Genomic DNA, 23,161 nt, shown 5'->3' with positions numbered 1-23,161 from the left:
AGTTACACTCAGCCTCAGGGCGCAGGAGTGGGGGGCGTTGGCGGGGCCAGGTGGGAGTTGCCTTCGCCAGGTGGGCGGAGCGTGTGCCCAGGGCTGGTGTCCTCTGGGAAGATCCAGGAGAAGGGAGCCTGCGACTTTAAGCAGCCGTTTGGGTGGGGATGGGGGAGAGGTGGGGTTTGGAGAGCGGAGGGAGTTAATGATTTACCAGAGGCCCGTTTCACAATTTCCCAAGGGTCAGCTTGCCTGGAGCACGCACAAGCGCGGTCCTCCCTGCTCCTCTCCCCTTGGCAGCTTCAACCCGGAAGGCCCCCCAGGCAGCCTGCGGCATGATCTCCATCACCGAATGGCAGAGTGAGTGGGGGGGCCGGTGCCGTGGAGGGGGCTGGGCTGGAAGGGAGGATCCAGCCTGGGGCGGAGGGAGACGCCGCCCCTCCCAGCCAGGATCTCTCTCTGGGCAGCAGGCAAGGCGACCTCTGGAGCCGGAGGCCGGCAGGTGCTGTGCTGGCATCCTCCGGGCAGCGGGGCCAGGACCGGGTGTGGCTCCTCTGCCTCCCCGTGGGGGGAGGGTTGCTCAGGACCCCCGCGTAGCCAGAGGTTGGTGCCTGGGGCGGGGGGGGGGGGGGGGGGGGAGGTGTTGGGAAGTTCACCTCCCCGTGCTGTTCCCTTTCCCATCATGGTTCTTAGACCCGGGATGCCGCCAAGGGGGACTCAGGAGGCCTCTGCCCATTCAGACATTTTCCCCACAAACTCTCAGCGTCTCCTGTGGTCTTGGCACGCTTCTTCTTCTTCTAAATTTCATGATTCTCTTTTTTTAATTTTTTGAAGTCAACTCTACCAAACGTGGGGCTCGAACTCATGACCCCGAGATCAAGAGTCGCCCGCTCCACAGACTGAGCCAGCCAGGCACTCCACCTTGGGTTTCTTCTTACCAAAAACTAAACTCCACGCCTGTCCCCAAATTACCATACCATCACTCCTAAATATGGTTGTTTTTAAGTTTATTTATTTCGAGACAGAGAGAGAGAATGAGTGGAGGAGGGGCAGGGAGAGAGGGGAACAGAGGATCCAAAACGGACTCTGTGCTGACAGCCCCACGCGAGGCTTGAACTCACAAATCACAAGATCACGACCTGAGCTGATATCCCAAGCTTAACCGACTGAGCCACCCAGGTGCCCCACTCCTAAATATCCTTCTCTTCCTTTGCAGGGAGAGGGAAGGGAGATAGTCCACAGGTGTGGGAGGGGCAGGGAGAACTGTGATTTAAAGCCTCTGAGCCCAGGATCTCATCTGTGAACTGGAGATAATATTCATTCACTGAACAAATTCGTCCCCACTCTGTGCCAAGCATTGTGTTGGGCATAGAGTATATCATAGTATACTGAAATGGAACAGACCTTTTCCTGCTTGCAAGCTAGGGTGGGGAAACAGGGAATTAACAGATCAAGAAATAAGTATGTCGTATGTCAGATGGTGATGGGTCCTCTGGACAAAAATAAAATAGAGTAGGGAGGCTAGGGAGAGTGAGGTAGGAGGGGTTACTGCATTGTATAGCGTGGTTAGGGAAGGCTTCCTTTTATACAGAGAAGCAAGGAAGCAAAGCTATGCAATGATCTGGAGGGGAAATTTTTCCAGGAGAGGGAATAGCCCGTGCAAAGGCCCTGAGGCATTAGCATACTTAGTGTGTGGTGTGGCTGCAGCAAAGTGAGTAAAGGGGAGGGTGGGAGGAGTTTAGGTCTGGGAGGTCACCGAACAATGAGGCTGTGTAAGAAGTTTGGTTTTATCTCTACACGATGGGAAATGACTGGAGGGTTTTGTACAAAGGAGTGAGTGATATGATATAGGTACATTTTTATTTTTTTAAGGTTTTTTTTAAAGATTTATTTATTTTTGAGAGAGAGTGCCAGCTGGGAAGGGGCAGAGGGAGACGGAGACACAGAATCTGAAGCAGGCTCTAGGCTCTGAGTTGTCAGCACAGAGCCCAGCCCTATGCAGGGCTCAAACTCACAAACCGAGAGATCATGACCTGAGCCGAAGTCGGTCACTCAACCGACTGAGCTACCCAGGTACCCCAATTTATGGACATTTTTATTATTTTTATTATTTAAAAAAAAATTGTTTACAGTTATTTATTTTTGAGAGACACTGAGACAGAGTGTGAGTGGGGGAGGGGCAGAGAGAGAAGGAGACACAGAATCCGAAGCAGGCTCCAGGCTCTGAACAAGCGTTCAGCATAGAGCCTGACGTAGGGCTCGAACCCACGAACCGTGAGATCATGACCTGAGCTGAAGTCGTTCAACCGACTGAGCCACCGAGGCACCCTTTAAAAAAATTTTTTTAAAATGTTTATTTATTTTTGAGAGAGAGACAGACAGAGTGTGAGCAGAGGAGGGGCAGAGAGAGAGGGAGACACAGAATCTGAAACAGGCTCCAGGCTCCAAGCTGTCAGCACAGAGACGGACGCGGGGCCCAAACCCACTAACCGCGAGATCATGACCTGAGCCGAAGTTGGATGCTTAACCAGCTGAGCCACCCAGGCGCCCCAATTTGTGTAAATTTACCTTAATTTTATATTTTTAATTTACATCCAAATTAGCATACCGTGCAACAATGATTTCAGGAGTAGATTCCTTAGTGCCCCTTACCCATTTAGCCCATCGCCCCCCCACAAGCCCTTGTTTGTTCTCCATATTTAAGAGTCTCTTCTGTTTCGTACCCCTCCTTGTTTTTATATGATTTTTGCTTCCCTTCCCTTATGTTCATCTGTTTTGTCTCTTAAATTCCTCCTATGAGTGAAGTCGTGTGATATTTGTCTGCCTCTGACTAATTTTGCTTCGGGTAATACCCTCTAGTTCCAGCCACGTGGTTGCAAATGGCACGATTTCCTTCTTTTTTGATTGCCGAGTAATACTCCAGTGTATAATTTATGTACATTTTTAAAAGATCGCTCCGGGTGCCGGATTGCAAACAGACTGTGGAGGTGTGCGGTCAGCCACAGGGGGACAGTTCGGAGGTGAGAGATGGTGAAGCCATGAGGGTGGTGGCAGTGAAGTGGTGGAAAGTGGTCAAGGCTGGGTCAGCTTTGAGGAAACTGCTGGAAGGATTTGCTGGTGGGCTTGATGTGGGCATGAGAGAAAGAAGTCGAGAATCCCACCAGTATTTTCAGCCTGAGCGATTAGGTGGGTCGATTTGGGTTTTGGACATGTCGAGTTTGCTGTGTTAGTAGACATCCAGGTAAGCTGTCAAACAGGCAGTCAGGTATAGGAGTCTGGAGTTCAAGGTTGAGCGCCGAGTTAGAGACATTTGGGAGTTGCCAGCATATAGACGGTATTTAAGACCACAAGTGCATGAGGTCGCCTAGGGCACAGTTTCTCAGCTTCCCCACTACTGACATTTGGGGGCAGGACAATTCTTTGTCGTGCGGGTCTGTCCTTGCTGCTGGTATGTCCTCCTCCCATCTGTGACCCTGAAAAATGTGCGCAGACATTGCCAAATGTCCCCTGGGGAACAAAATCACCCCTGCCCGTCCATCCCTTGAGTTGAGAACTGCTGACTTAGGGAATAAAAATAGAGAAGGGAGCTGACCCCTGAGTCTGGTGGCAAGCCAACATTTTATTAAACCAAAGTGTGGGAAGTCCGCAATGAGAGAGAGAGAGAGAGAGATGAGGGAACCAGATTTAGGTCAGGTAATGGTGAGTGGACCAGGTTTCCCTCCGGAACCTTAAGACTTAAAGGATGCGTATGCCTTAGGCAGATAATGTGGGAGGAAGCCTATATACAAAGGCCTTGAGGAAGGAAGGCTCAGAGACACAGTGATGAAAAGGGAAGGAGGGAAGGAAGGAAGGAAGGAAGGAAGGAAGGAAGGAAGGAAGGAAGGAAGAGAGGGAAGAAGGAAGGGAAAGAAGAAGAGACAAATGGAAGAAGGAGGGGTCAGGGAGGGAGGAAGGGAGGGGAGAAGGAAGAAAAGGAGGAAGAAAGGAAAGAAGGGAGGGAGGGGGGGAGGAAGGAAGGAAGGGAAGAAGGAGGGGGGAGGGAAGAAGGGAAGAAGAGAAGAAGGAGGGGGGAGGGAGGAAAAGAAAGGGAGGGAGGAAGGAAGGAAAGAAGAGAGGAAGGAAGGGAGGGAAGAAGGAGGGAGAGGGAGCAAGGGAGGAAGGGTAATGTGGTTAGAGTACGATAGGCAAGGGGGATGGTGGCAGGAGGAAGATGAACAGGCAAGTGGAGACCGCACCATGCAGAGCCTGTAAGCCAAGGTGTGGCTCAGGGGACACTTGTAGCCTAAGCCCAGTGGGAAGCCACGAAGGGTCCCGAGCGGTGCACTAATATGATTGGGCTGTATGCTTTCTAAGGCCCCTGAGTGCTGTGTGGGGAAGGGCCGAGAAGCGGGGGACTGAAGTAGGGGACAAACTGGAGAGTGTTGTAGGAGTCCAGGAAAGAGATGATGGTGGCTTGGAATTTAGCGGTAAAGGTGGAGGGAAAGGCACCCCTTTCAAGATAGCTTAGGCAAGAAGAAGCAGTAAAACTTAGCTGTGGGCCAAACAGGAGGGATGGCGAGAGCAGTGAGGGAGTCTCGGCATGGCTCTCGGGCTTCTGCCTCAAGCTGCTGGCTGGGGCGGGGGGGGGGGGGGGGGGGACATTTTTATTCATTTGGGGAAAACCAAGGAAGGAAGCCCTGTAGCTCCGCCTGGACCTGTGGAGTTCCAGAGGCCCTGGAGGGAGAGCGCCAAGCTGGGATGCCAAGCCGGCAGCTGGGTGTGAGTTTGGCAGCTCAAAGAGAGGCATGGGCCGGAAAGAGAAATATCGATGCTGTCAGCACACAAGTGATATTTAAAGACGTGGGCATGCATGTGAAATAGAATGAAAAGCGAAGCGAGCTCGGGCTGAAGCCCCGAGCAACTGAAACCCCAAGAGGAAGAGAGAGAAGGAGGAGCTGGCAAAGGAGACTGGGACGGAGTGGTCGAGTGGTCTGAACAGCAGGATGAGAAGCGAGAACAGGTGTCACGGAAGCCAAGGGAGGGTGTTTTGAGAAGGGAGCGGCCAACCACTGACAGATGAGGGCCGACACCCACCTGGATGGATGGCTGTCGGATCTGGGAACAGGGACATCATGGATGGCCGGAGCAAGAGCCACTCCTGTGGAGCGGTCTGGGGGCAGAAGCGGACCGGACGGGGTGGTTAAAGGCACATCTTCTAGAGCCAGACGACTGGGGGCAGACGTTGGTTCTGCCCGCTACTGGCTGCGTACTGCTGGGCAAGTGACTCAGCCTCTCCGCGTTTCTATTCTGTTTGTGACGTGGGGCCAACAGCGCAGTGGGGTTTCCTATACAACCCACTTCATAGGCAGCGATGAAAATGAATGAATGAGTGAATGCGTGTGAACATATGTGAGTGAGTGAGTGAATATGGGTGAAGTGCTTAGACTGTGCCTGGCCCAGGGTGGTCATGAGTGTTAGCAGTTTTCACTAGGAATCACTGTTGGTTAATTTTGAAAGTGAAGAAAGGCTCTTTCTCTTCTCGTTTCCCTCCTTCCTATTCCTAGTCCTGATTTAGTCTTAAATCTGTCAGCTGGGAGAGAGAGGGTGCCACCAGGGCAGGGTGAGGAGGGCATCCTGGCAGGGTCGGGGTGGGGGGCTGGAGAGTAACTTTGTAGTGGGTGGGGGTGGGGGGGCCCGCTTGATTTAGGGGGACACCACCTAAATCAAGTGATTGAAGAAACATCAACTCTGGCTGGTCTCCAGCAGGGGGAGCGCTGCCCCATCTGTGTGGCTCATGGGGACGTTGGCTGCAGGTACTTCTGTCACTCCCGGTGACATGCCCCATCTCCCGCCCCCTCGGCCACCTCGCTTGCCTGTACCAGCTCTTGAGGAAAGACATGGAACAAGTTGGAAAAGTGATAACTCTCCAGGCCAGTAAATCATTGTTGCAGGAGCGGGGAGAACATAGTGTGAATTCAAGAAACTTATGCTGTGTCTGCAAAGTGAGTGAGAGGGTCTTCTTAAGTGTTTGCAGGATGGACATACGGATATTTTAACACAACAAAATGAAAACCCAGTAAGATATTCACACCATTTCTATACAAAAACATCTACTAAAGGAGATGGAAGGGAAGGGTGTATCATCAGAATTGGAATCAATGACATTTTAATGGTAGGAGACAAGTGCCTATACGTCACCGAGGTTTGTCAGAGACGGAAGGAATCGGCCGCTAGTAGGAGATGCATTCTGGGCAGCTGGATGTGTCGAGAGAGAGGATGTCGCCTTGGGTCCTCACAAAATCCAGCTCTGCCAAATGGGAGACCCAGTGAGACTGACAGTGAGTTAAATGAGGTTTTGGTCTCGTTTGTATTTTAAAGTAATCTCTGCCCCCAACGTGGGGCTCAAACTCACAACCCCGAGATCAAGAGTCACATGCTCTACTCACGGAGCCGGCCAGACATCCCTCCTCTTATCTCTATGTTTAATGATTCTTTTAAAGAAGTCCTTTGGCCTTATTTCTATACTGAACCTGACCCTACTCCTCTTAAGTTCACTATGGTAACAGATTATGAAAAATGACCTGATGATGATAGCGTTGTTTGATCTTCTTTCCCTTGTAAACAGAACGTAGCCAATAAGTCTAGTCTCAAAGACTTTGTTTTTGTTTTGTTTTTACAGTTCTGCCTCGAAACAACCAGACTCTTAACAACATTTTATAACAGACTTTTAACAACATTTTATAACTATCTCTAAAACTATGGCAGTAATGCAAATTTCATAGGTATTATAGGGACCCATTCTAAGATGTTAGTTAGCAAGTCCAGTAAAATTTTTCCCTTTAAAAATTACCTTTATGTTTCTTTAAAAAAAAAAATTAAGGGACATCTGGGTGGCTCAGCCAGTTAAGCGTCCAGCTCTTGATTTTGGCTCAAGTCATGATTTCACGGTCTGTGGGTTCGAGCCCCACATCAGGTTCTGTGCTGACAGCACAGAGCCTGCTTGGAATATTCTCTCTCTCTCTCTCTCTCTCTCTCTCCCCTCCCCCACTTGCACATGTGCATGCCCTCTCTCTCTCAAAATAAATACACTTTTAAAAAATTAAGCCACCTTCAATTTCTAAAAAATTAAACCATTTTTTAAAGTTTATTTTTTCAGTAACCTCTATACCCAACTTGGGGCTCAAACTCACGACCCCAGGATCAAGAGTTCTATGCCCTTCCCACCTGAGCCAGGCAGGTGCTCCTAAAAATGAAGCCATTTTAAACAAAGTTACACATGTTGTCGTTGAGAAAGACAGTCTTGCCATATCCCCATCTGCCACATAATTTACAATAAAAAGAAAAGAAGGCATTCTAAATATATGAAATAGATAAAGTATGTCGCAGAACTACAGTGTAAACTTGAAGTGTCACATCACCAGTAATTTTTTCAAAGGAAGCAACATGGTTCCATTTATAATACCATCAAATAGAAGAAAATTACAGGGCGCCTAGGTGGCTCAGTCGGTTAAGCATCCAACTTCAGCAGGTCATGATCACATGGTTCATGGGTTCAAGACCCTTGTTGGGCTCTGTGCTTATGGCTCAGAGCCTGGAGCCTGGTTCAGATTCTGTGTCTCCCTCTCTCTCTGCCCCTTCCCTGCTCACATTATCTCTCTCCCCCTTTCCCTCCCGCCCTCCCTCTCTCCCTCCTTCCAAAATAAATAAACACTTAAGAATTTTTTTAAAAAAGAATAAATACTTAGGAACAAACTTAACCAAGGAGGCAAAAGTCTTACTGAAAAATACTGAGTGTTGCTGATGGAAGTTTGAAGGCACAAATAAATAGACATCTTCTGTTTATGGGTTGGAGGATTTAATATTGTTAAGATGTCAATACTGCCCAAAGCAGTCTACGGATTCAGTGTGATCTCTATCAAAATCCCAATGACGTTTTTGGTGGAAACAGAAAAATCCATCCTAAAATGCATATGGAACCTTCAGGGATCTCAAATAGCGAAAGCAATCTTTAAAAAGAACAGAATTGGAGGTCTCACACTTCCTGGTTTCAAAACTTTTAGAAAGCTACAGTGATTAGAACAGTGTGGGACTAGAATAGAAACGGACACATAAACCAAAGGGATAGAACAGAGAGCCCAGAAGTAAACCCAGGTACAGAGGTCAAGTGATTTTCAGCAAGGGTGACAAGACCATTCAGTGAGGAAATGACAGTCTTTTCAACAAACGATGTTGGGCAAACTGGACATCCATGTGCAAAAGAATGAAGTTGAATCTGTACTTTATACCATCTGCAAGAATTAACTCAAAGTTTATCTTAAAGTAAGGGCTAAAACTATAAAGCCCTTAAAGAAAACTTAGGAGAAATGCTTCACAACACTGAAATTGACAATGATTTCTTGGATATAATACCAAAAATATAGGCAACGAAGGAAAAAGTAGTTAAATTGGAGTGTATCAAGATTGAAAACTTCCCTGCATCAAAGGACACAATCAACAGAGTGATTTCTCCTATGGGAGAAATATTTGCAAACCATATGTCTGATGAGGGGTTAATATCCAGCATATATAAAGAACTCCTACAACTCAACAACAACAACAACAACAACTCCAACCTGTTAAAATGGGCAAAGGACCTGAATGGACATTTCTCTAAAGAAGATCTACAAACGGCCAACAAGCACATGAAAAGATGTTCAAGGGGCGCCTGGGCAGCTCGGTCAGTTAGGCGTCTGACTCTTGATTCCAGCTCAGGTCATGATCTCACGGTTGGTGAGTTTGAGCCCCGTGCTAGGCTCCGTGCTGACAGCACGGAACCTGCTTGGGATTCTCTCTCCCTCTCACTCTACCCTGCTCCTGATCATTCTCTCTCTCTCTCTCTCTGCCTCTCAAAAATTAATTCGTTTAAAAAAGAAAAGATGTTCACGATCACCGATCGTCAGGAAAATGCCAACCAAACCACAACGAGATACCACCTCCCACTCATTAAGATGGATATTATCAAAAAGAAGACAAAACAAAACAAAACAGAAAATAACAAGTGTTGGTGAGGATGCATAGCAATTGGAACCCTTGGACCCTCGTACTGGGAATGTCAAATGCAGCTGCTGTGGAAAACAGTGTGGCACTCCCTCAAAACCTTACAAACAGAACTACCCTATCATCTAGCATCATCTATAAACCCACTGCTGGGTATATACCCCAGAAGAAATGGAGGCAGAGTCTCGAAGAGATCTTTGTTCACCCTTGGTCACACCACCATTATTCCCAGTAGCCAAAACGTGGAAACCACCCAAGTTCCACCCACAGATGAGTAGATAAACAACCTGTGTTACATCCGTACAATGAACTACCACTCAGCCTTAAACAAGAGGGACATTCCGACGAGGGCTGCAGCCTGAATGAACCTTGAGGCCATTATGCCAAGTGAAATAAGCCAGTCACGTGAAAACCCTGTATGACTTCCCATAGAGGCCACCTAGTTAGACTCCCAGAACTAGAAAATAGAGTGGAGGTTGCCGGGGGCTGAGAGGGACTGGAGAACGGGGAGTTAGTGTTCAATGGGGACAGAGTTTCAGTTGTGACAGATGGAAAGCCCGGGAGGTGGCTGGCGGTGACCGTTGCAGAACACGGTGAAGGTACTTCACGCCCCTGGGCGTGTGCGTAGAAATGGCGAAGATGCTGAATTGTATGTGTATTTCATCACCATTGAAAACGACAGTTTAATTCCATTTAGAAATGAAGCCGCGCAGTGAATGGTCACTGGTGGACTCTCAGAGTGGCAGAGATAAGTAAAATGAACAATTCCGTGGGCTGGAGAGGGTTTCGGGAAAAGGGGAACTTCATATCCTGCTCTTGTGACAACTCCTCCTGAGGGGAGCGATCTGGAAGATATATCAAAATGTCAGAGATGTAGCCCCTTGACCAAACAAGGGGCGCCTTAATATCCTGCCCTTCTGTGCTGTGCTCACTGGCCCTCAGCAAACGCCTGCAGCTTCAAAGGTTGCCCTGGGACACGAAGCAAAAACACACACTGCAAACCGGGGTGGGGTGCTGGCGGTGTGGGTCCAGAACCTGGCACAGAACTGCCCAGTCGCGGGACTGATGCTAGAGGAAGCTGAGGGGCGTGTGGTGGGCCACCCAAGGTGCTGTGGCAGGAGGGAGGGTGCAGAGTGGGGCAGCAGGTGTTGGCCAGGTTGCAGACTCCCAGGTGAGCACTGAGCACATTCTTCTATTTTTCCAATTAAGTATGAGAGGTCGCCACCTGAAAGCTGCGGATGGGGCAGTTAGAGGAGGAAGCGGACAGTGTGAAGAATAATCCAGGAGGGCAGGTCTCTTGAGAAATCGAGCAGGACAGCCGGGCGGTTCTAAGCTTTTTGGGGCTGGTGGTGGTGAGTGGTCAGTGGTGCCCTTCTGCCTGGGTGTGCGTTGGGCATCAGCAGCTCCCGGCTGCAGGAGGACAGGACCGGAGGGACCCAACCAACCCTGACCATCGTGTAGACAATGTAGCATTTGTAAACAAGGGGAAGCTGAAAATACAAAAGGCAGCGAGGGTAGCACTAGCCGCCTCACAGACCCACGGTGAGGACAGAATGCCACAGCGCGCGGAACAGATCAGGAGTGTGCAGGGGCGAAACATAAACCCGTGTCTGCCCTTCCTTTCCCTTCCCGTCCCATCATTCCCCGTGAGCACGGAAGCTGAGATTCCTGGGTGGAAATGGAGCTGCCCCATCCCCCACCGTCCAGTAGCAGTGGGGGAGACTTCCAGCATCCCAACCTGCTCCCCAGAGCCCATCCCACCCCATCCTCCTTGCCCATTGCAGAAATTGGTGTGGGCACCACCGGCTTCGGACTCTTCTTCATCCTCTTTGGAATACTCCTGTACTTTGATTCGGTGCTCCTGGCCTTCGGAAACGTGAGTCCCCAAGCCTGTGTACCCTCCGCCACCAACCTACCTGAGGTCTCAATTGCCAGGAAGATGGGCCCCAAGTGCATTCAGATTGTGCCCATCCAGGGGTCTGCACCATCAAGCCTGGGATGGTGAGGGTGGCCGGGGGTGGGCAGCGAGGCCTGCTGGGCACAGAGAATCTGAGGATGTGGATTCTCATGCCAAAGCTCTGGGTGAGGCCCTGCAGGTACCAAGATGAATGGGCTGCTGTCCCTGCCAGTGGAACGCCCCTGTCTAGGGATAGGGACATAACGTGAACGTCCGTGACTGGGAAGGAAGGCAGGGGCAGCCATAAAGTCGCAATAAGATAAGTACACTTAATCTAGAACAAGATGTCTGGAGGAAGAAAGCATATCCAGCTGGAGAGGGACGAAAAGGAATTTGGAAAGGCAATGGGTGTGGAGGCAGAAGGAACAGCAAGAGAAAAGGTATGAGGAAGGGGAGGAAAGGCATGGAACATGCTGGAAGAAAGCCAGAGAGTTAAATCTGATGGACACCTGGGCACTCCTAAGGGACCATTAGGAGCCAAGCTGAAGATAGTGACGGGGCCAGACAGTGGAGCCCTGATGGCTGGCTATGGCTGGGTATGGCTGCCTCAGTGTTCACCTCCGTAAAATGGAGAGACTCTGTCTATGCCGTCTTCCCCGGGAAGTGTTGGTGCGACAAGAAATAAAGTCATATATGAAAAAGTGATTGGGAGCCAAGAAGTTGGGTTGAATTGGGTGAACGGATGGAGACCTTCAAAGTCCTCCTTGTCCATCCTCCTGTCTCGGGGCCGTTCTGCTCCTAACAGAACTCTTCCTAAAGAGGCAGCAAGTCCTGCCCCAGGCCTGGCCCCCGACTCCCCGTTGGTGGGGGGCGGGGGGTGTTGGTGTGTTGGCTCTCATGCTTCTCTCCCTCCCTCCCCCGCAGCTGCTATTCCTGACTGGCCTCTTGCTCATCATCGGCCTGAGGAAGACCTTTTCCTTCTTCTTCCAGAGGCACAAGCTCAAAGGGACCAGCTTCTTCCTGGGGGGTGTGGTCATTGTGCTCCTGCGCTGGCCCCTTCTGGGCATGTTCCTGGAAACCTATGGATTCCTTAGCCTCTTCAAGTGAGTGCGGGTCTCTTTCCCCTGGATGAGCCCACCAGGGCCGCTGAGCAGCTGAGATCACCCTGCCAGGTTTGGCCAGCACGACCGACAGGGTATGCAGACACAGGGATGCTATCCCGCGGATGGGAGCCACAGAAGGACTGAAAAGGCAGATGGGCATCAGGCAGGCACTTGGAAGTTCCCTCCAACCGTAGGACGAAGGACAAATTGGAGGGATTGGCCCATCCACCTGCAAACATTGAGCACCTGCTGTGTGCCCGGCCCTAGCCTGCCCTTAAGGAGGAGACACAGGGCCTGCCTTCAACTTGAAGAATCCAGCAGGGAGGAGGGGCAGTGAACTAACATTTGCCTGGCCCCTCATATGCCCCTAGCACGTTCACAGTCGTCACCTCACTTTATCGTCTTTACAACCCACTGCAGGATTGCTCTCTGCAGATGAGGAAACCAGATCTGAGAGGCTGCCCCCCCTCCCCCCACCCGCCAGAGGTCTCACACAAAGTATGCAGAGGATCTGGACTTGATCCAGGCATCCCTGGCTGCTGGCCTCATGTCCTTCGGCCTGTCCAGTGTCAGCCTGGCCTGCTGAAAGGTGGGGTGGAAGTCAGCGAAGATGTGTGGCCACTGCCAAGGCCAGGGAGGTGTGCAGGGCAGGGAGGGCCTGTCCTGAGACAGGCCGTGGGGACAGGCAAGCTTTAAGAGGAGACTGGGGGGTGCTTAAGGAGAAGAAAGGAAAGGATGTCGGGAAGGTGGGGCTAGAGAGGGAGGATGCCTATTGTCTCTGGGACACTGGAGGACAGTGGTGGGATGGAGAAGACGGGCTGGAAGAAGCATGGCTTATGCACTCACCGGAAGGAGCCGGGGCCAGGACCCCGACTTCTCATAAAGCCCTCCATTTGCCCAGTGCAGCCTTGAAAACACTTTGATTAGCCTGAATGGCCCAGACCTCCTAGACATCATATAATGTGGCTTCGAGAAACTAAATTTTCTCACACGCGCTCTGCCACCCACTTGTTTAACATCCAGACATGTCACTATTCAAACAGCCACTTATTCAAATAGTCAAAAACACAAAAAGTACCTACTGCGTGCCAAATACCGAGCTAGGTGGGGGGATGTGGCACTCAACAGGGAGAAACTTCCCGAGGACCTCGCAACCTAGTCGAGAAGAAAAATTCTGACGACAGTGACCATTTATTGAGGGATTAGAAGGGTGAGCGGGGCCACTGCAGATTCAGTAGCTCCAACCAAACGTAAACCTTGACAAAGACCCCTTGCAACAGCATTGGGGGGGCGAGAAAACCAAAATCAGAGCTCTAAGGGACGTCAGAGGTATCGGTGAGCCGCGGGGAAATGAGGCCCCGGGAGAGGAAATAGCTCAGCCAGCATTCAAATGTCTAACCCCCTCGCCTCTCCACATACACAGGGCTCCCCCCCACGCCAAGCTCAGTGTTTCCAAGCCCTTTGAACGATGGTGCACATGTGCCCAGCCAGACCTTGCCAGGGTGTGTTTGACAAGAGTGGGGAAGCCAAGGGCAAAGGGTGGCTCCACGCATGGGCACCACGCCGAGGCACCAGGGAAAACACCCATGAGCACGGCCGCCAGCAGCTACCCATGCGGGGGCCCAGGAAATCTGAAGCAGGCAGCACCCACCCAGTCCAGGGAGGAGAAGACAGTAACAATGATACAAACGCTTCTTTTCTTAAAAAAATTTTTTAATGGGAGGGAGAGAATCCCAAGCAGGCTTCGCGCTTTCTCAGCGCAGAGCCCAACACGGGGCTCAAACTCACCGACCGTGAGATCGCGACCCGCACCGGATGCTTAAACAACTGAGCCGCCCAGGTGCCCCCAAACAAACACTTCTTGAACATTTCTTTGCGGAAAAGGCCCTATGGTGTAGATACTATTATTAACCTCATTTACAGCTGGGAACTGAGATTCAGAGAAGTTGAGGAATTTGCCCCAAGTTTATACAGCACGAGCAAGTGGCAGAGCCCAGATTTGAACCCAAGAAGCCTGACCCCAGCCCCTTTATTCTTAACCACTTCACATGGTTGCCTCCCCAAACCCAGGGGGTGCAGAACCAAGCCTGCCCCCAGTGCCCAAGGGCCCGCTTTCTGGGGAACCAAAGCTGGAGCCTTTGGGTAGATCTCGCCCCAGGCCATCGCTGACCCCTCCCCCCACCTCTGCTCCTAGGGGCTTTTTTCCTGTCGTCTTTGGCTTCCTGGGCAATGCCTCTGACATCCCCTTCCTGAGTGCGGTAAGTAGATTATGCATGTGGCTTGGTGATGATGCCTTGGGGTGAGGGGCCCTGGTGAGACTGCTGCCCCAGTGCAATGGAGCCTTCCCGTCTCCCCTCAAGCCCCTTTCCCCTCAACTCCTCTCCCTGTCCCCACACCTTCTCCATTTGACAAGAGCAGATGAGGAGAGGGCACCCGGGAGCATTGTGCCTAAGGCGTAGGTATTGAGGCAAGAGGCTATTCATAGCTCCTTATTAGAGCCAAAGAAACAGATTCAGAGAGTCTAGGTGACCCAGCCAGAAAGTGCCAGAGATTTCTGGGGAGCTGGCTGAGTCTGGGCCCCAGGCATGGAGAGGATGTGTGACAGCCAGTGACAACAGAAGCTGGTGGCCGATCCTGTCCTTTCCTGGAGGCACGCAGGGGGCAGCTGTCCCCAGCCCCTGCCCCTCCCTTTCTCTAAAGCATATTTTCTGACAGAACAGGAGCTGAGAAGCTTAGGGAGGCCCTATAGCCAGCTGGCTCATCCCCGTGGCCCCCTCTCCCGATCTGTACTCAAGGCCCAGCTCTCAAGGCCCGCTCCACAATAACCTAGATATGGAGTGTGCTGCTCACTCTTTGTCTGAAGTAATGATTCTTGGCTCCCACAGCTGTTCCGGAGGCTTCAAGGCACCAGCTCAATGGTCTGAACAGCAGAGACGAGCTCCTTGAACTTGGATCATTGGTTGAGGGGGCTGGAAAGGAAGTGGGGGCTGCCTCCACCCTGCAGTGACTCACCTCCCCATCATCCCCAGCCCTCTCCAAGTCCAGAAGGAAGAACAGAGTTGAATGACTGACCTCAGATTCCAAGTCAACTCAAAAGGCTGTTGACATGGCTGCGGACAGAGATCCGGGGCCCCACCGCGGTCAGACTGGGGCTGGTATTACATCCTGCCCTGTATTTATGGGAGGAGAGCGAAGATTAAATCCCCAGGCTGTGAGTGTGTCTGAGACTCAGAGTCACTGTCTCTAGCCTGTCAAGTCCAGTCCCTGACTCAGGGCAGGCTGACACATACAGCATTCCACTGAGCGAGGGGCAGGCCTGCTCTCGTAGCCTATCATTTTTATCCTTGTGGTTAATGGCCCTAATGAGTGAGATAATATGTCTGTAAACCCCTGTTAGCAGTAGGCATTAGACCAGTGATGGGTATCAGCCTGCGTGCTGGTGGGAAATGCTACTCAACCATTAATTAGGCGGCTGCCTGCATGGCACACCCTCCAGGTAGCACCTGGGCTCAGAGAGCTTCTCGTCTGAGGGCGGAGACATAGCCCCTGCCTTCAGAGAGCCCAAGCCTGATAGAAGGGATGTTCTCTGTCCTGGGGAGCCCCTCGGCCAAGGGTAAAGAGCGTTCTTGCAGGCCCAGGATGGAGACCAGAGTCCCTTGCAATGCATACATCTAGTAAATACATAGATGCATTTACATACATAGATGTAGATGTAAATGCATCTACATAGATGTAAATGCATACATCTAGTAAAATCCATGAGGGCCCCCTGTGTCTACACCGAGCACTGGAGTAGACGCTCAGGGTGCAAAAGGGAGCCCTGTCGCTGCCTCCAAACACGGTGATTACAAAGCCATGGGATGGCGAGGTGTGGAGGGGAGCCCACGAGCAGCATCTTCAGATGCTGTACCTGCAAATCACCCGTCTGGATTCCCTTGGCACTTCCCAGGTATGCTCACCTTCTAGAGTTTCTCTCTTCCGCCCCCTTTCTCCTGCTCCTTCACACTGGGTGTGCTTGTACTTCCTGTCTAGAGGGCAGGGTCTCCCCCTCCCCCTCACATAGTCCATTTCCATGTCATTTGGGGCATAATGGGTCTCCAGCTGAGTGGGTCTGGGGTGTAGGGGGTGAGGAGGATGGAAGGAAGAGTGGGAATCAGAAAGCCAGCCTTGGAGGGCTTCTGGAGGGGGACAAAGAGGCTGCTTTCAGTGCTGAGAGCCAGGCAGTGGGAGACAGCAAACGCTGTACTCTCTGAGGGGTCTGAGGGCGGGGAGGAGGCAGAGGTGGGCCTATGCCTGGAGACGAGACGTCACCCCAGGCTTTATAAAAGGGACGCGATCAGGGCACTGATGAGGGTGAGCCCTGGAGCCCAGCTCCCCTCTCTGTGCGTGTTCATCAACCCAAGAAGCATCTGGAGACCCACGGAGCTGCCACCCGGCCGGACAGAGCCAAGGTAGGTGCCTGGGGGCATCCACACGTGGAGAGGGGTCTGCCCAGCCCCAGGGAGGCTCCAGAGGTGGGAGCAGGAATTTAGTTCCAAGAACGACAGTTGTAGCCCAGACAGGCAAAGGGGATGCTGATCTTTCCTGATTATCAGGTTGGCCAGATTATTCTGGGATTAGTCAGTGAATACCCTGACTCAAATTTATGAAACCAGGACCTTGGGGATCCCTTACAGTGGAAGGAATAGGAACAGTGAGTGAGTTCTGGCTGGGATGAGAGGCCACGGGGAGCTTTTGGAGGGAGCTAGGGAAGCCCTCAGGGCTCATGGGCTCCACAGGTCTCCTCCGAGCAGCTCTCCCAACTTCCGGGTGGCAAGTACAAGCCTAACCCAAGAGCCCCTTTGCACCCTGCTAGCCACCTGCACCAAGAACCGGGGGTCACCCCAGGAAGGAAGCCACCTCACTTCAAAAGCTTTCCCACCACACCTGGAATCTTTTACTGATTAGGTACATAGCCTGTGGTGGGGGCACAGAAATTGCCTACAGCAGGTCAACCTCTCCAGGCCCTGTGAAAGCTGATGGTTCTTTTCCAAACAATTCAACTCTACTATGTTCAATGCCCCTGTGCTGCCTGGGGGGGGGGGGGGGGGGGGGGGGGGGAGGGAAACGTGCTCAATACCCCTGTGCTTGGCGGGGGGGGGGGGGGGGGGGGGGGTACGTGGGCATGCTCACCTGCCACGGTGGTATCTATAATGGGGAGGAGGCGCTACGGGGTGCCAGGAGCTTGGAAGAAGGTACACTAGCCTTCTAACCACACGCCTGCCCACCCCTCACCTTCCCCACTCACCACACTGCCTGCGCATAGCAGCCGGAATGCTTCATCTGAAATGCAACACACACGCATTCCCCCCTCGGGCTCAGCCTACACTGGGATGAAGGCCCCCGCCCCGTGCCCCTTCTCCAGCCTCACCACAGTCTGTCTCTCCAGGGAAGCTCTGTGGAGGACCTGTGGTCCCCTCCACGCCCGGCCCCTGCTGGCCAGCTCCAGCGCCCCCTGATGGAAATGCCTTCCTTAATCCTGTATTCACGCAGCTGACCAGCGCTCAGAAACAGCCGTGGCGCCACCCCCTGTGGCAAACCCGCCTGCCCCCCCCCCATCCAGGATAAGCCCCCACAGCTCCCTGGGTACCCACATGCCGCCAGCCTGTCATTTCTGGTGTTATTTTGAAGTGGTCAGCTAAGACGACTCAACTTCTTGAGCTAGGTTCTTGGGGGAGGAGCTGGGAACAAGCACCCTGTGTCTTAGCACACCTGTGCACCCCTAGCACCTAGCACAGCACCTAGTTCAGGAATGATCTCTGAACTAACCTGGGCTGTGTGCATCCATGGTCTGAAGCCACAAAAGAAATGGTTGACACTGCTCTAATGAACTGATCCTGCCTCTCCTCCATACCTACCCAGGGCTTAAAGCAGGTGCAGAAAACTTGTCTGGATTTCACAGTGTCACAGCATCAAAGTCTGCAAGGAAAAGCGACTATCTGAGGGGACAGTTGGTGTCCAGTCTGATGCAATGCTCTTACTTCACAGAGAGGCAAAATGGTCCTGAAATGGGGGTGACTTACATCCCACAGGGAGGGGGGCAGAGCTGGAGCCAGGTTTGAATGTGTTTTCTTTTAATGTTTATTTATTTTTGAAAGAGACAGAGCATGAGCGGGGAAGGGGCAGAGAGACGGGGAGACACAGAATCAGAAGCAGGCTCCAGGCTCTGAGCTGTCAGCACAGAGCCCGACACAGGGCTCAAATTCATGAACTGCGAGATCATGACCTGAGCCAAAATTGGACACTCAACTGAGCCACCCAGGCGCCTCAGGTTTGAGTGTTCTTGATCCCCTTTCAGGAGTCTTCCTATCTGCCCCGTGTCCAGATCCTGGAGGCTGCAGGGTGGGGGATGGGGGTGGGGGCAAGAACAAAGGGGTAGACGATGCTAAGCAACCATTCTTTAGCAGCTGATGGGTGCCAGTGATAGCCCTGCCCCTCCCACTTGCCCCCCTGAACCACAGCGGCTCCAGTGGACACCTTTTTTGTCCATCCCTTTGACCTGCGTCCCCATTAGTTTGTCTTTAATCATGCTTGTTGGACAATAACCAAAGTGCTGATGACTTTTTTTTTTTTTTAATGAGTATTTATTTTGAGAAAGAGAGCACAAGCAGGGGAGGGGCAGAGAGATAGGGAGACAGAATCCCAAGCAGGCTCCAAGCTGCATCAATGCAGGGCTCAATCTCACAAACCATAAGATCATGACTTGAGCTGAAACCAAGAGTTGGATGTTTAATCAACTGAGCCACCCAGGCGCCCCTCCCCCCCCCCATGACTTTTTCAAACAGAAATTCAACTTGGGGGCTGCAAGAGCTGGGGTGGGGGTGGGAGGCTGAGAGGGTAAAGGCAAAGGGGGTGAAGTGTGGGTCAGGGTACGCAGCCCCCACCCCAGCAGCCGAAACCACGAGGTCAATTGAGTGCATATCCTCTTGGAGCCCACAAAGACTAGAAAAAGGTGGCACTGACCTGATACATCAGGGAAAGTTTTTTCTCTTCCCTGTATTACAGGCAATAAGACAATTTAATGACAGTCCTCAGGTCTGCAAAGGGTTATGAGAGATAATGAGATGATTGCCTCTTTCTTACTTTTCTTCTTGGAAAAGGAAAAGAAGAAAGTCTCTGCTGCAGCAGGAGGGAACTGGGCCAGGTTCGGGAAGTTGCAGTCTAACGGGAGAGTTGGGCCCAGGAAGTGGAGGGTTTCTGCAGAACCCGGCGGGGAGCTCCCGGGCTCCAGAGGATGTCTGGACCTCAGTGCCCTCCACTCAGTGAAACTCCTTGCCCTGCTTCGCTTCACCCCTCCCTCCTGGGTGCCACACACGCACCCCCCCAGCCTCCAGGGCTTTCCTCTTCACACTGGGCAGCACCCTGCCCATGCCCTGCGCCTGACTTAGTCTCCCCTCCTTCCTTCTATCTCAGCCTCAGGGCGCTGCCAGGTCCTGTCTTCTCACCAGGATGAACTCGCTGGTTTCTTGGCAGCTGATGCTTTTCCTCTGTGCCACCTCCTTCAGGGAGACATTTGAAAAGGTGGCACCCATGGAGAATCCTCTATCTACAGGTATGCGTGGTCTGGGAAGAAGGGCGGGGCAGGGCGGGGACGGGGGTGCACATGAGTTGTCGTAAAGTAAGAGTTACCATGGTTCTCAGATTAAGGCTAGTCTATCAATGTGACTTAAACGCTGCCTCTAATGAGAATCTAAGACTAGCACATGCCATTCATTTAGGGGCCGCATCAATCTTGCAAGCAAGGGATGTCTTACTGCTGTTACGGGCATCCAAAGGCTGACCCGGGTCAACCACTGAGCTCCTCCTCACGTGTGTTCTCTGCTCGATGCCAACCACCTGTCTGAGCAGATCCATTGGGAAGGAATGTACTATGCAAGCTTTTCTGATCAGTGATCTCAGACCCTGTATGGGGAATTTGGGGGGGAAAAAAAGACCTAAGCAAAAGGACAGATCGTTAATATCTGTCAACCTTATGAGTTCACTGTGCAACTGATTCGCTGGAGAAACGGAGGCCCAAAGAGGCAAAGAAACCCCCGGAAGTCAATCAAATGCTGCAACAGCCCTGCAGGTGCAGGAACTGCCAAGAGCGGGCCTCTGAGCAGCACGAGCTAGTCCCTGGAACAGGAGTAGTGGGTTTAACGCTGCTTGGTGGTCAGTTTCCTGGGCACATGAGATGCGGCTTGGCCTCTCCGGCCTGTGGTAGTTCTCTAGCCATGGAACTTGGAGCATCCCCTGTACACGTGTGATACCACTGCGCCCATAAGATATCCCAGAGCAAAGAGAAGATGGCCCGGGTGCCCTTGGCCAACCGTGTCTTCTCTCCTGGGATCCACGTGTTCTTTCTGGGTGAGGGAGGCTCCCCCAGAGAATAACCTCACTGCTTCCCCCCCAGGGACGTTGACCTGTTGACTCTTTTTGGCAAGTGGCTCTAAGTGAGGCCACACACAGTAGCCTGAGCAGTAATCCTACTGCAGGGATGATGGGTGTCACTGGGAAGAAAGCCATCATCCCTCCCTGCCTCAGCCAGGCCCTAAGCAAGGCGGGAGGGGCCTTCTAGGAAGATTAGCATTAACTCTGAACCACGCCCACACTCCTCTCCTCCCAAGTATGCCAAGGCATTGAGGAGCAGGGCTCAAAGCCAACTACCCCCCCCTCAACACACCCACTCACACACCAGGCCTCATTTCCACTAATCTCGTGCCACAATTGGCTGGGGTTCCTGTCTACTCAGAGCTAGTTGCACTATTTTACTGCCAAAAATTACAGTGAATTTAACAAGCCTTGCATGTGAAGTGCCTTCCTAATTAGCCTTGTTAGCCCTCAGTGTGAAGGGAAGAGATTATATCTGGGGAGGCAGGGGTGAGCAGGTGAAGGTGACCCAGATAATTTCTCATTCTTCACTGAGCCCTTATGCAGCTTATTAGGGGGTCACACTAACTGGGGGAGAGGTGTGGGGCACAGTGGTCTTAGCTCTACCCGTGTTTTTGTTAACTACAGACTTTTCATTTGCTCTTATATATTTAACAAGCATTTGAAGCCCTACTACATGCAGGCGCAGATCGCTGTTTCAAGCACACAGAGAGACAACTGAACGAACACGGCTCCCACCCGCCCCAAGGAGCTCAGTCCAGTGGGGGAGCCTGAGACAGAGACAGGACAGAGGGCCAGGCAGTGAGCCAAGAAATGCCCAACTTGAGTGTCCAACAAATACTGCAGGCTTATTTCCAAGCTCTACCCTGTTTGCTTCCGAAAAGGAAGTGATTTAATACAAAAGACATTTAAGATCATTCTGGCAACCATTTGAAACCAAAGCTATGTTGAAAGAGGAGCCAGTGACCTAACCCCCGGGGGGGGGGGGGGGGGGGGCGGCTAAGATGGTCTGCATTGGGCTCTGGGCTTCCTAGAGGTCCAGGAACGAAAGGGACCAGGAACTACGAGAGGGAAGCACAGGCTAGGGGTGGGAGCAGGTGGTCCAAAGCCTTCTCTCCTGGCCTCACCTCAACCTCTCCCTGTGGTTCTGCCCTAGGCCAGCGGCTCGGATCCCAGGCCCTCCTGGCCCCGTGGGAGCAGAGCCCGCGATGCGCGGAGAGAAAGCCCGCCGGGGCCCAGCCCAACGCGCGGGGGGCCTCGCTGTGCCCTCCTCCCGAGAGTGCCTCGGGGCCCCAGCGGCCAGGCCTGTGCGCCCCCCGCAGTCGCCTGATCCCCGCCCCGCGGGGCGCGGTGCTGGTTCAGCGGGAGAAGGACCTGTCCGCCTACAACTGGAACTCCTTCGGCCTGCGCTACGGGAAGCGGCAGACCGCGCCTCCCGGAAGCGTCCGCGGGGGGCGCTGCGCTTGGCTGAGCGCCAGGTGCGGGATGGGGGCGGGGGCATGAATTTCAAATCCCAGACTAGGCATCTGAGCTGGGGGTGGGGGGTAGGGCAGTGGGAGGGGGACTGGAGCTGCTGTCCTGAAACAGTAAAGGAAATGCTGCCCAAACATCCTGAGTGTGATTTGTGGCTGATTTTTGCAAGCAGCGCCGATTAGTTTTCCCTCGCTCCTCAATTGGATTTTTACTGGTTTTAAGATGACTTTAGTCTTATCAAGCTCAGTGCTTTTCAAACTAGAGATATGAAGAACCAGATTGTTTTTCCCCAGTCTGGGGCAGATCACTACTTAAAACACACACACACACACACACACACACACACACACGATGAATCGCTGAAAAATTTAAAAATTTTAAAAATAAAGAGAAACCGGAACTGGTTGCTGCTTCAGTGTTTCGGCAACATCAAATTTCTATTAAAATTGCTGCAGCTGTCCTCTTAATTCCTAGACTTAGCTCATTGCCTGAAGGTGACAACATTTCACAGAGGGGCACGAGCCATGGCCCACACTTTGAGTAGCACTGATCTAGGCCAGGGGAAGACGGCTTAAGTACCTCCTCCTTTCCCAGGGAAGTTTACAGCCAGTTGGACAGCTTGATCTGGAAAATGATGCCAACCACTACCCTTTCCACTGAAGCTTAAAGATCACTCCAGCAACACCCCCCCCCCCGAAACCTCTGCTGGGGCGCTCAGCCCCAAGGCACTGAAGTCTGCATGCAAGAGTGGCCTGGGCCACCCATACCCCTCCCCCAGGGAAAGCCCTGGATGCGGCCAGTTCTCTACCTGTATCACTTTTCTGCATCCTCGTAATCACAGAGGGCACTGGGCATGCAGTATCCCCACTTTCAGGTGAGAACCCTGAGGTTCAGAAAGATACATAACTCACTGAAGGCCTGCAGCCAATGAATGGTGAGCCTAATCAGTCTCCAGACAGCACCTGGCCCCCACTTCATGCCGGGAAGGGTTTCCATCTGAGTCAGCCCTGGTGGACATCGAGAAAGGTCAGTCTGCCCTATGGGGACATTCTTGGAGGCCCCCCCAACAGCTGGGGAGTTGGTTTCTTTAGTAAGAAGTAGAGGCTTGTAAGTAGGGAAACTGACAGGAAATCCACACCCTTCTACCCACAAGAAAAGCCAGCCCTTTCTGACAGTCTCTGTAGGCTCCTACCCTGCCTGGTCTAGGATGGAAATGCTCTTTCCTAGAAGGACTATGGGCCACCACCATCCTGAGAAGCACCACAGTGTTCCA

The 23,161-nt window shown here is 52.2% G+C and overlaps 2 protein-coding genes and 1 long non-coding RNA gene across 4 annotated transcripts; 2 read left to right on the top strand and 1 right to left on the bottom strand.

Annotated features, from left to right (window-relative positions):
• Positions 1 to 207: 207 nt before the first annotated feature.
• GOLT1A (golgi transport 1A) lies at positions 208 to 15,221 on the top strand. Of its 2 annotated transcripts, none has more exons than XM_060644195.3 (5): positions 208 to 351; positions 10,791 to 10,882; positions 11,894 to 12,006; positions 14,201 to 14,264; positions 14,892 to 15,221. In XM_060644195.3, the coding sequence occupies exons 1-5, from the start codon at positions 327 to 329 to the stop codon at positions 14,928 to 14,930; spliced, it is 333 nt and encodes a 110-aa protein (XP_060500178.1). In that variant the 5' UTR covers positions 208 to 326; the 3' UTR covers positions 14,931 to 15,221. The 2 variants fall into 2 exon arrangements, with proteins under 2 accessions (XP_060500178.1, XP_060500177.1); XM_060644194.3 differs by having other exon boundaries at positions 211 to 351; positions 11,828 to 12,006.
• A 105-nt stretch (positions 15,222 to 15,326) lies between these two features.
• On the top strand, positions 15,327 to 21,927 carry KISS1 (KiSS-1 metastasis suppressor). The gene is made up of 3 exons (XM_078441392.2): positions 15,327 to 16,457; positions 19,459 to 19,597; positions 21,572 to 21,927. Exons 2-3 carry the CDS (start codon positions 19,495 to 19,497, stop codon positions 21,916 to 21,918), a joined length of 450 nt encoding a protein of 149 aa, XP_078297518.1. The 5' UTR covers positions 15,327 to 16,457; positions 19,459 to 19,494; the 3' UTR covers positions 21,919 to 21,927.
• Positions 21,928 to 22,314: 387 nt separating this feature from the next.
• LOC144614941 (uncharacterized) lies at positions 22,315 to 23,159 on the bottom strand. Its single transcript, XR_013553262.2, has 3 exons — positions 23,081 to 23,159; positions 22,697 to 22,771; positions 22,315 to 22,512 (listed from the first exon to the last, which is right to left on the bottom strand). It is a non-coding gene; the product is annotated as an uncharacterized LOC144614941 (long non-coding RNA).
• Positions 23,160 to 23,161: the final 2 nt, after the last annotated feature.

This window comes from Panthera onca, chromosome F1 (assembly GCF_046562875.1).
Source record: "Panthera onca isolate mPanOnc1 chromosome F1, mPanOnc1 haplotype 2, whole genome shotgun sequence".
NCBI classification, from domain to species: Eukaryota; Metazoa; Chordata; class Mammalia; order Carnivora; family Felidae; genus Panthera; species Panthera onca.
Note: the sequence above shows the minus strand (reverse complement) of the source record. Positions and strands in the feature narration are given on the sequence as shown.

Bases quoted from the DNA above. Each gene is read 5' to 3' on its own strand.
- GOLT1A (XM_060644194.3), top strand. From the start codon at position 327: ATGATCTCCATCACCGAATGGCAGA. The intron at 352-10,790 runs GTGAGTGGGGGG...TGCCCATTGCAG, and splicing joins CTCCATCACCGAATGGCAGA to AAATTGGTGTGGGCACCACC. The intron at 12,007-14,200 runs GTGAGTGCGGGT...CTCTGCTCCTAG, and splicing joins GGATTCCTTAGCCTCTTCAA to GGGCTTTTTTCCTGTCGTCT.
- KISS1 (XM_078441392.2), top strand. From the start codon at position 19,495: ATGAACTCGCTGGTTTCTTGGCAGCTGATGCTTTTCCTCTGTGCCACC. The intron at 19,598-21,571 runs GTATGCGTGGTC...GTTCTGCCCTAG, and splicing joins GGAGAATCCTCTATCTACAG to GCCAGCGGCTCGGATCCCAG.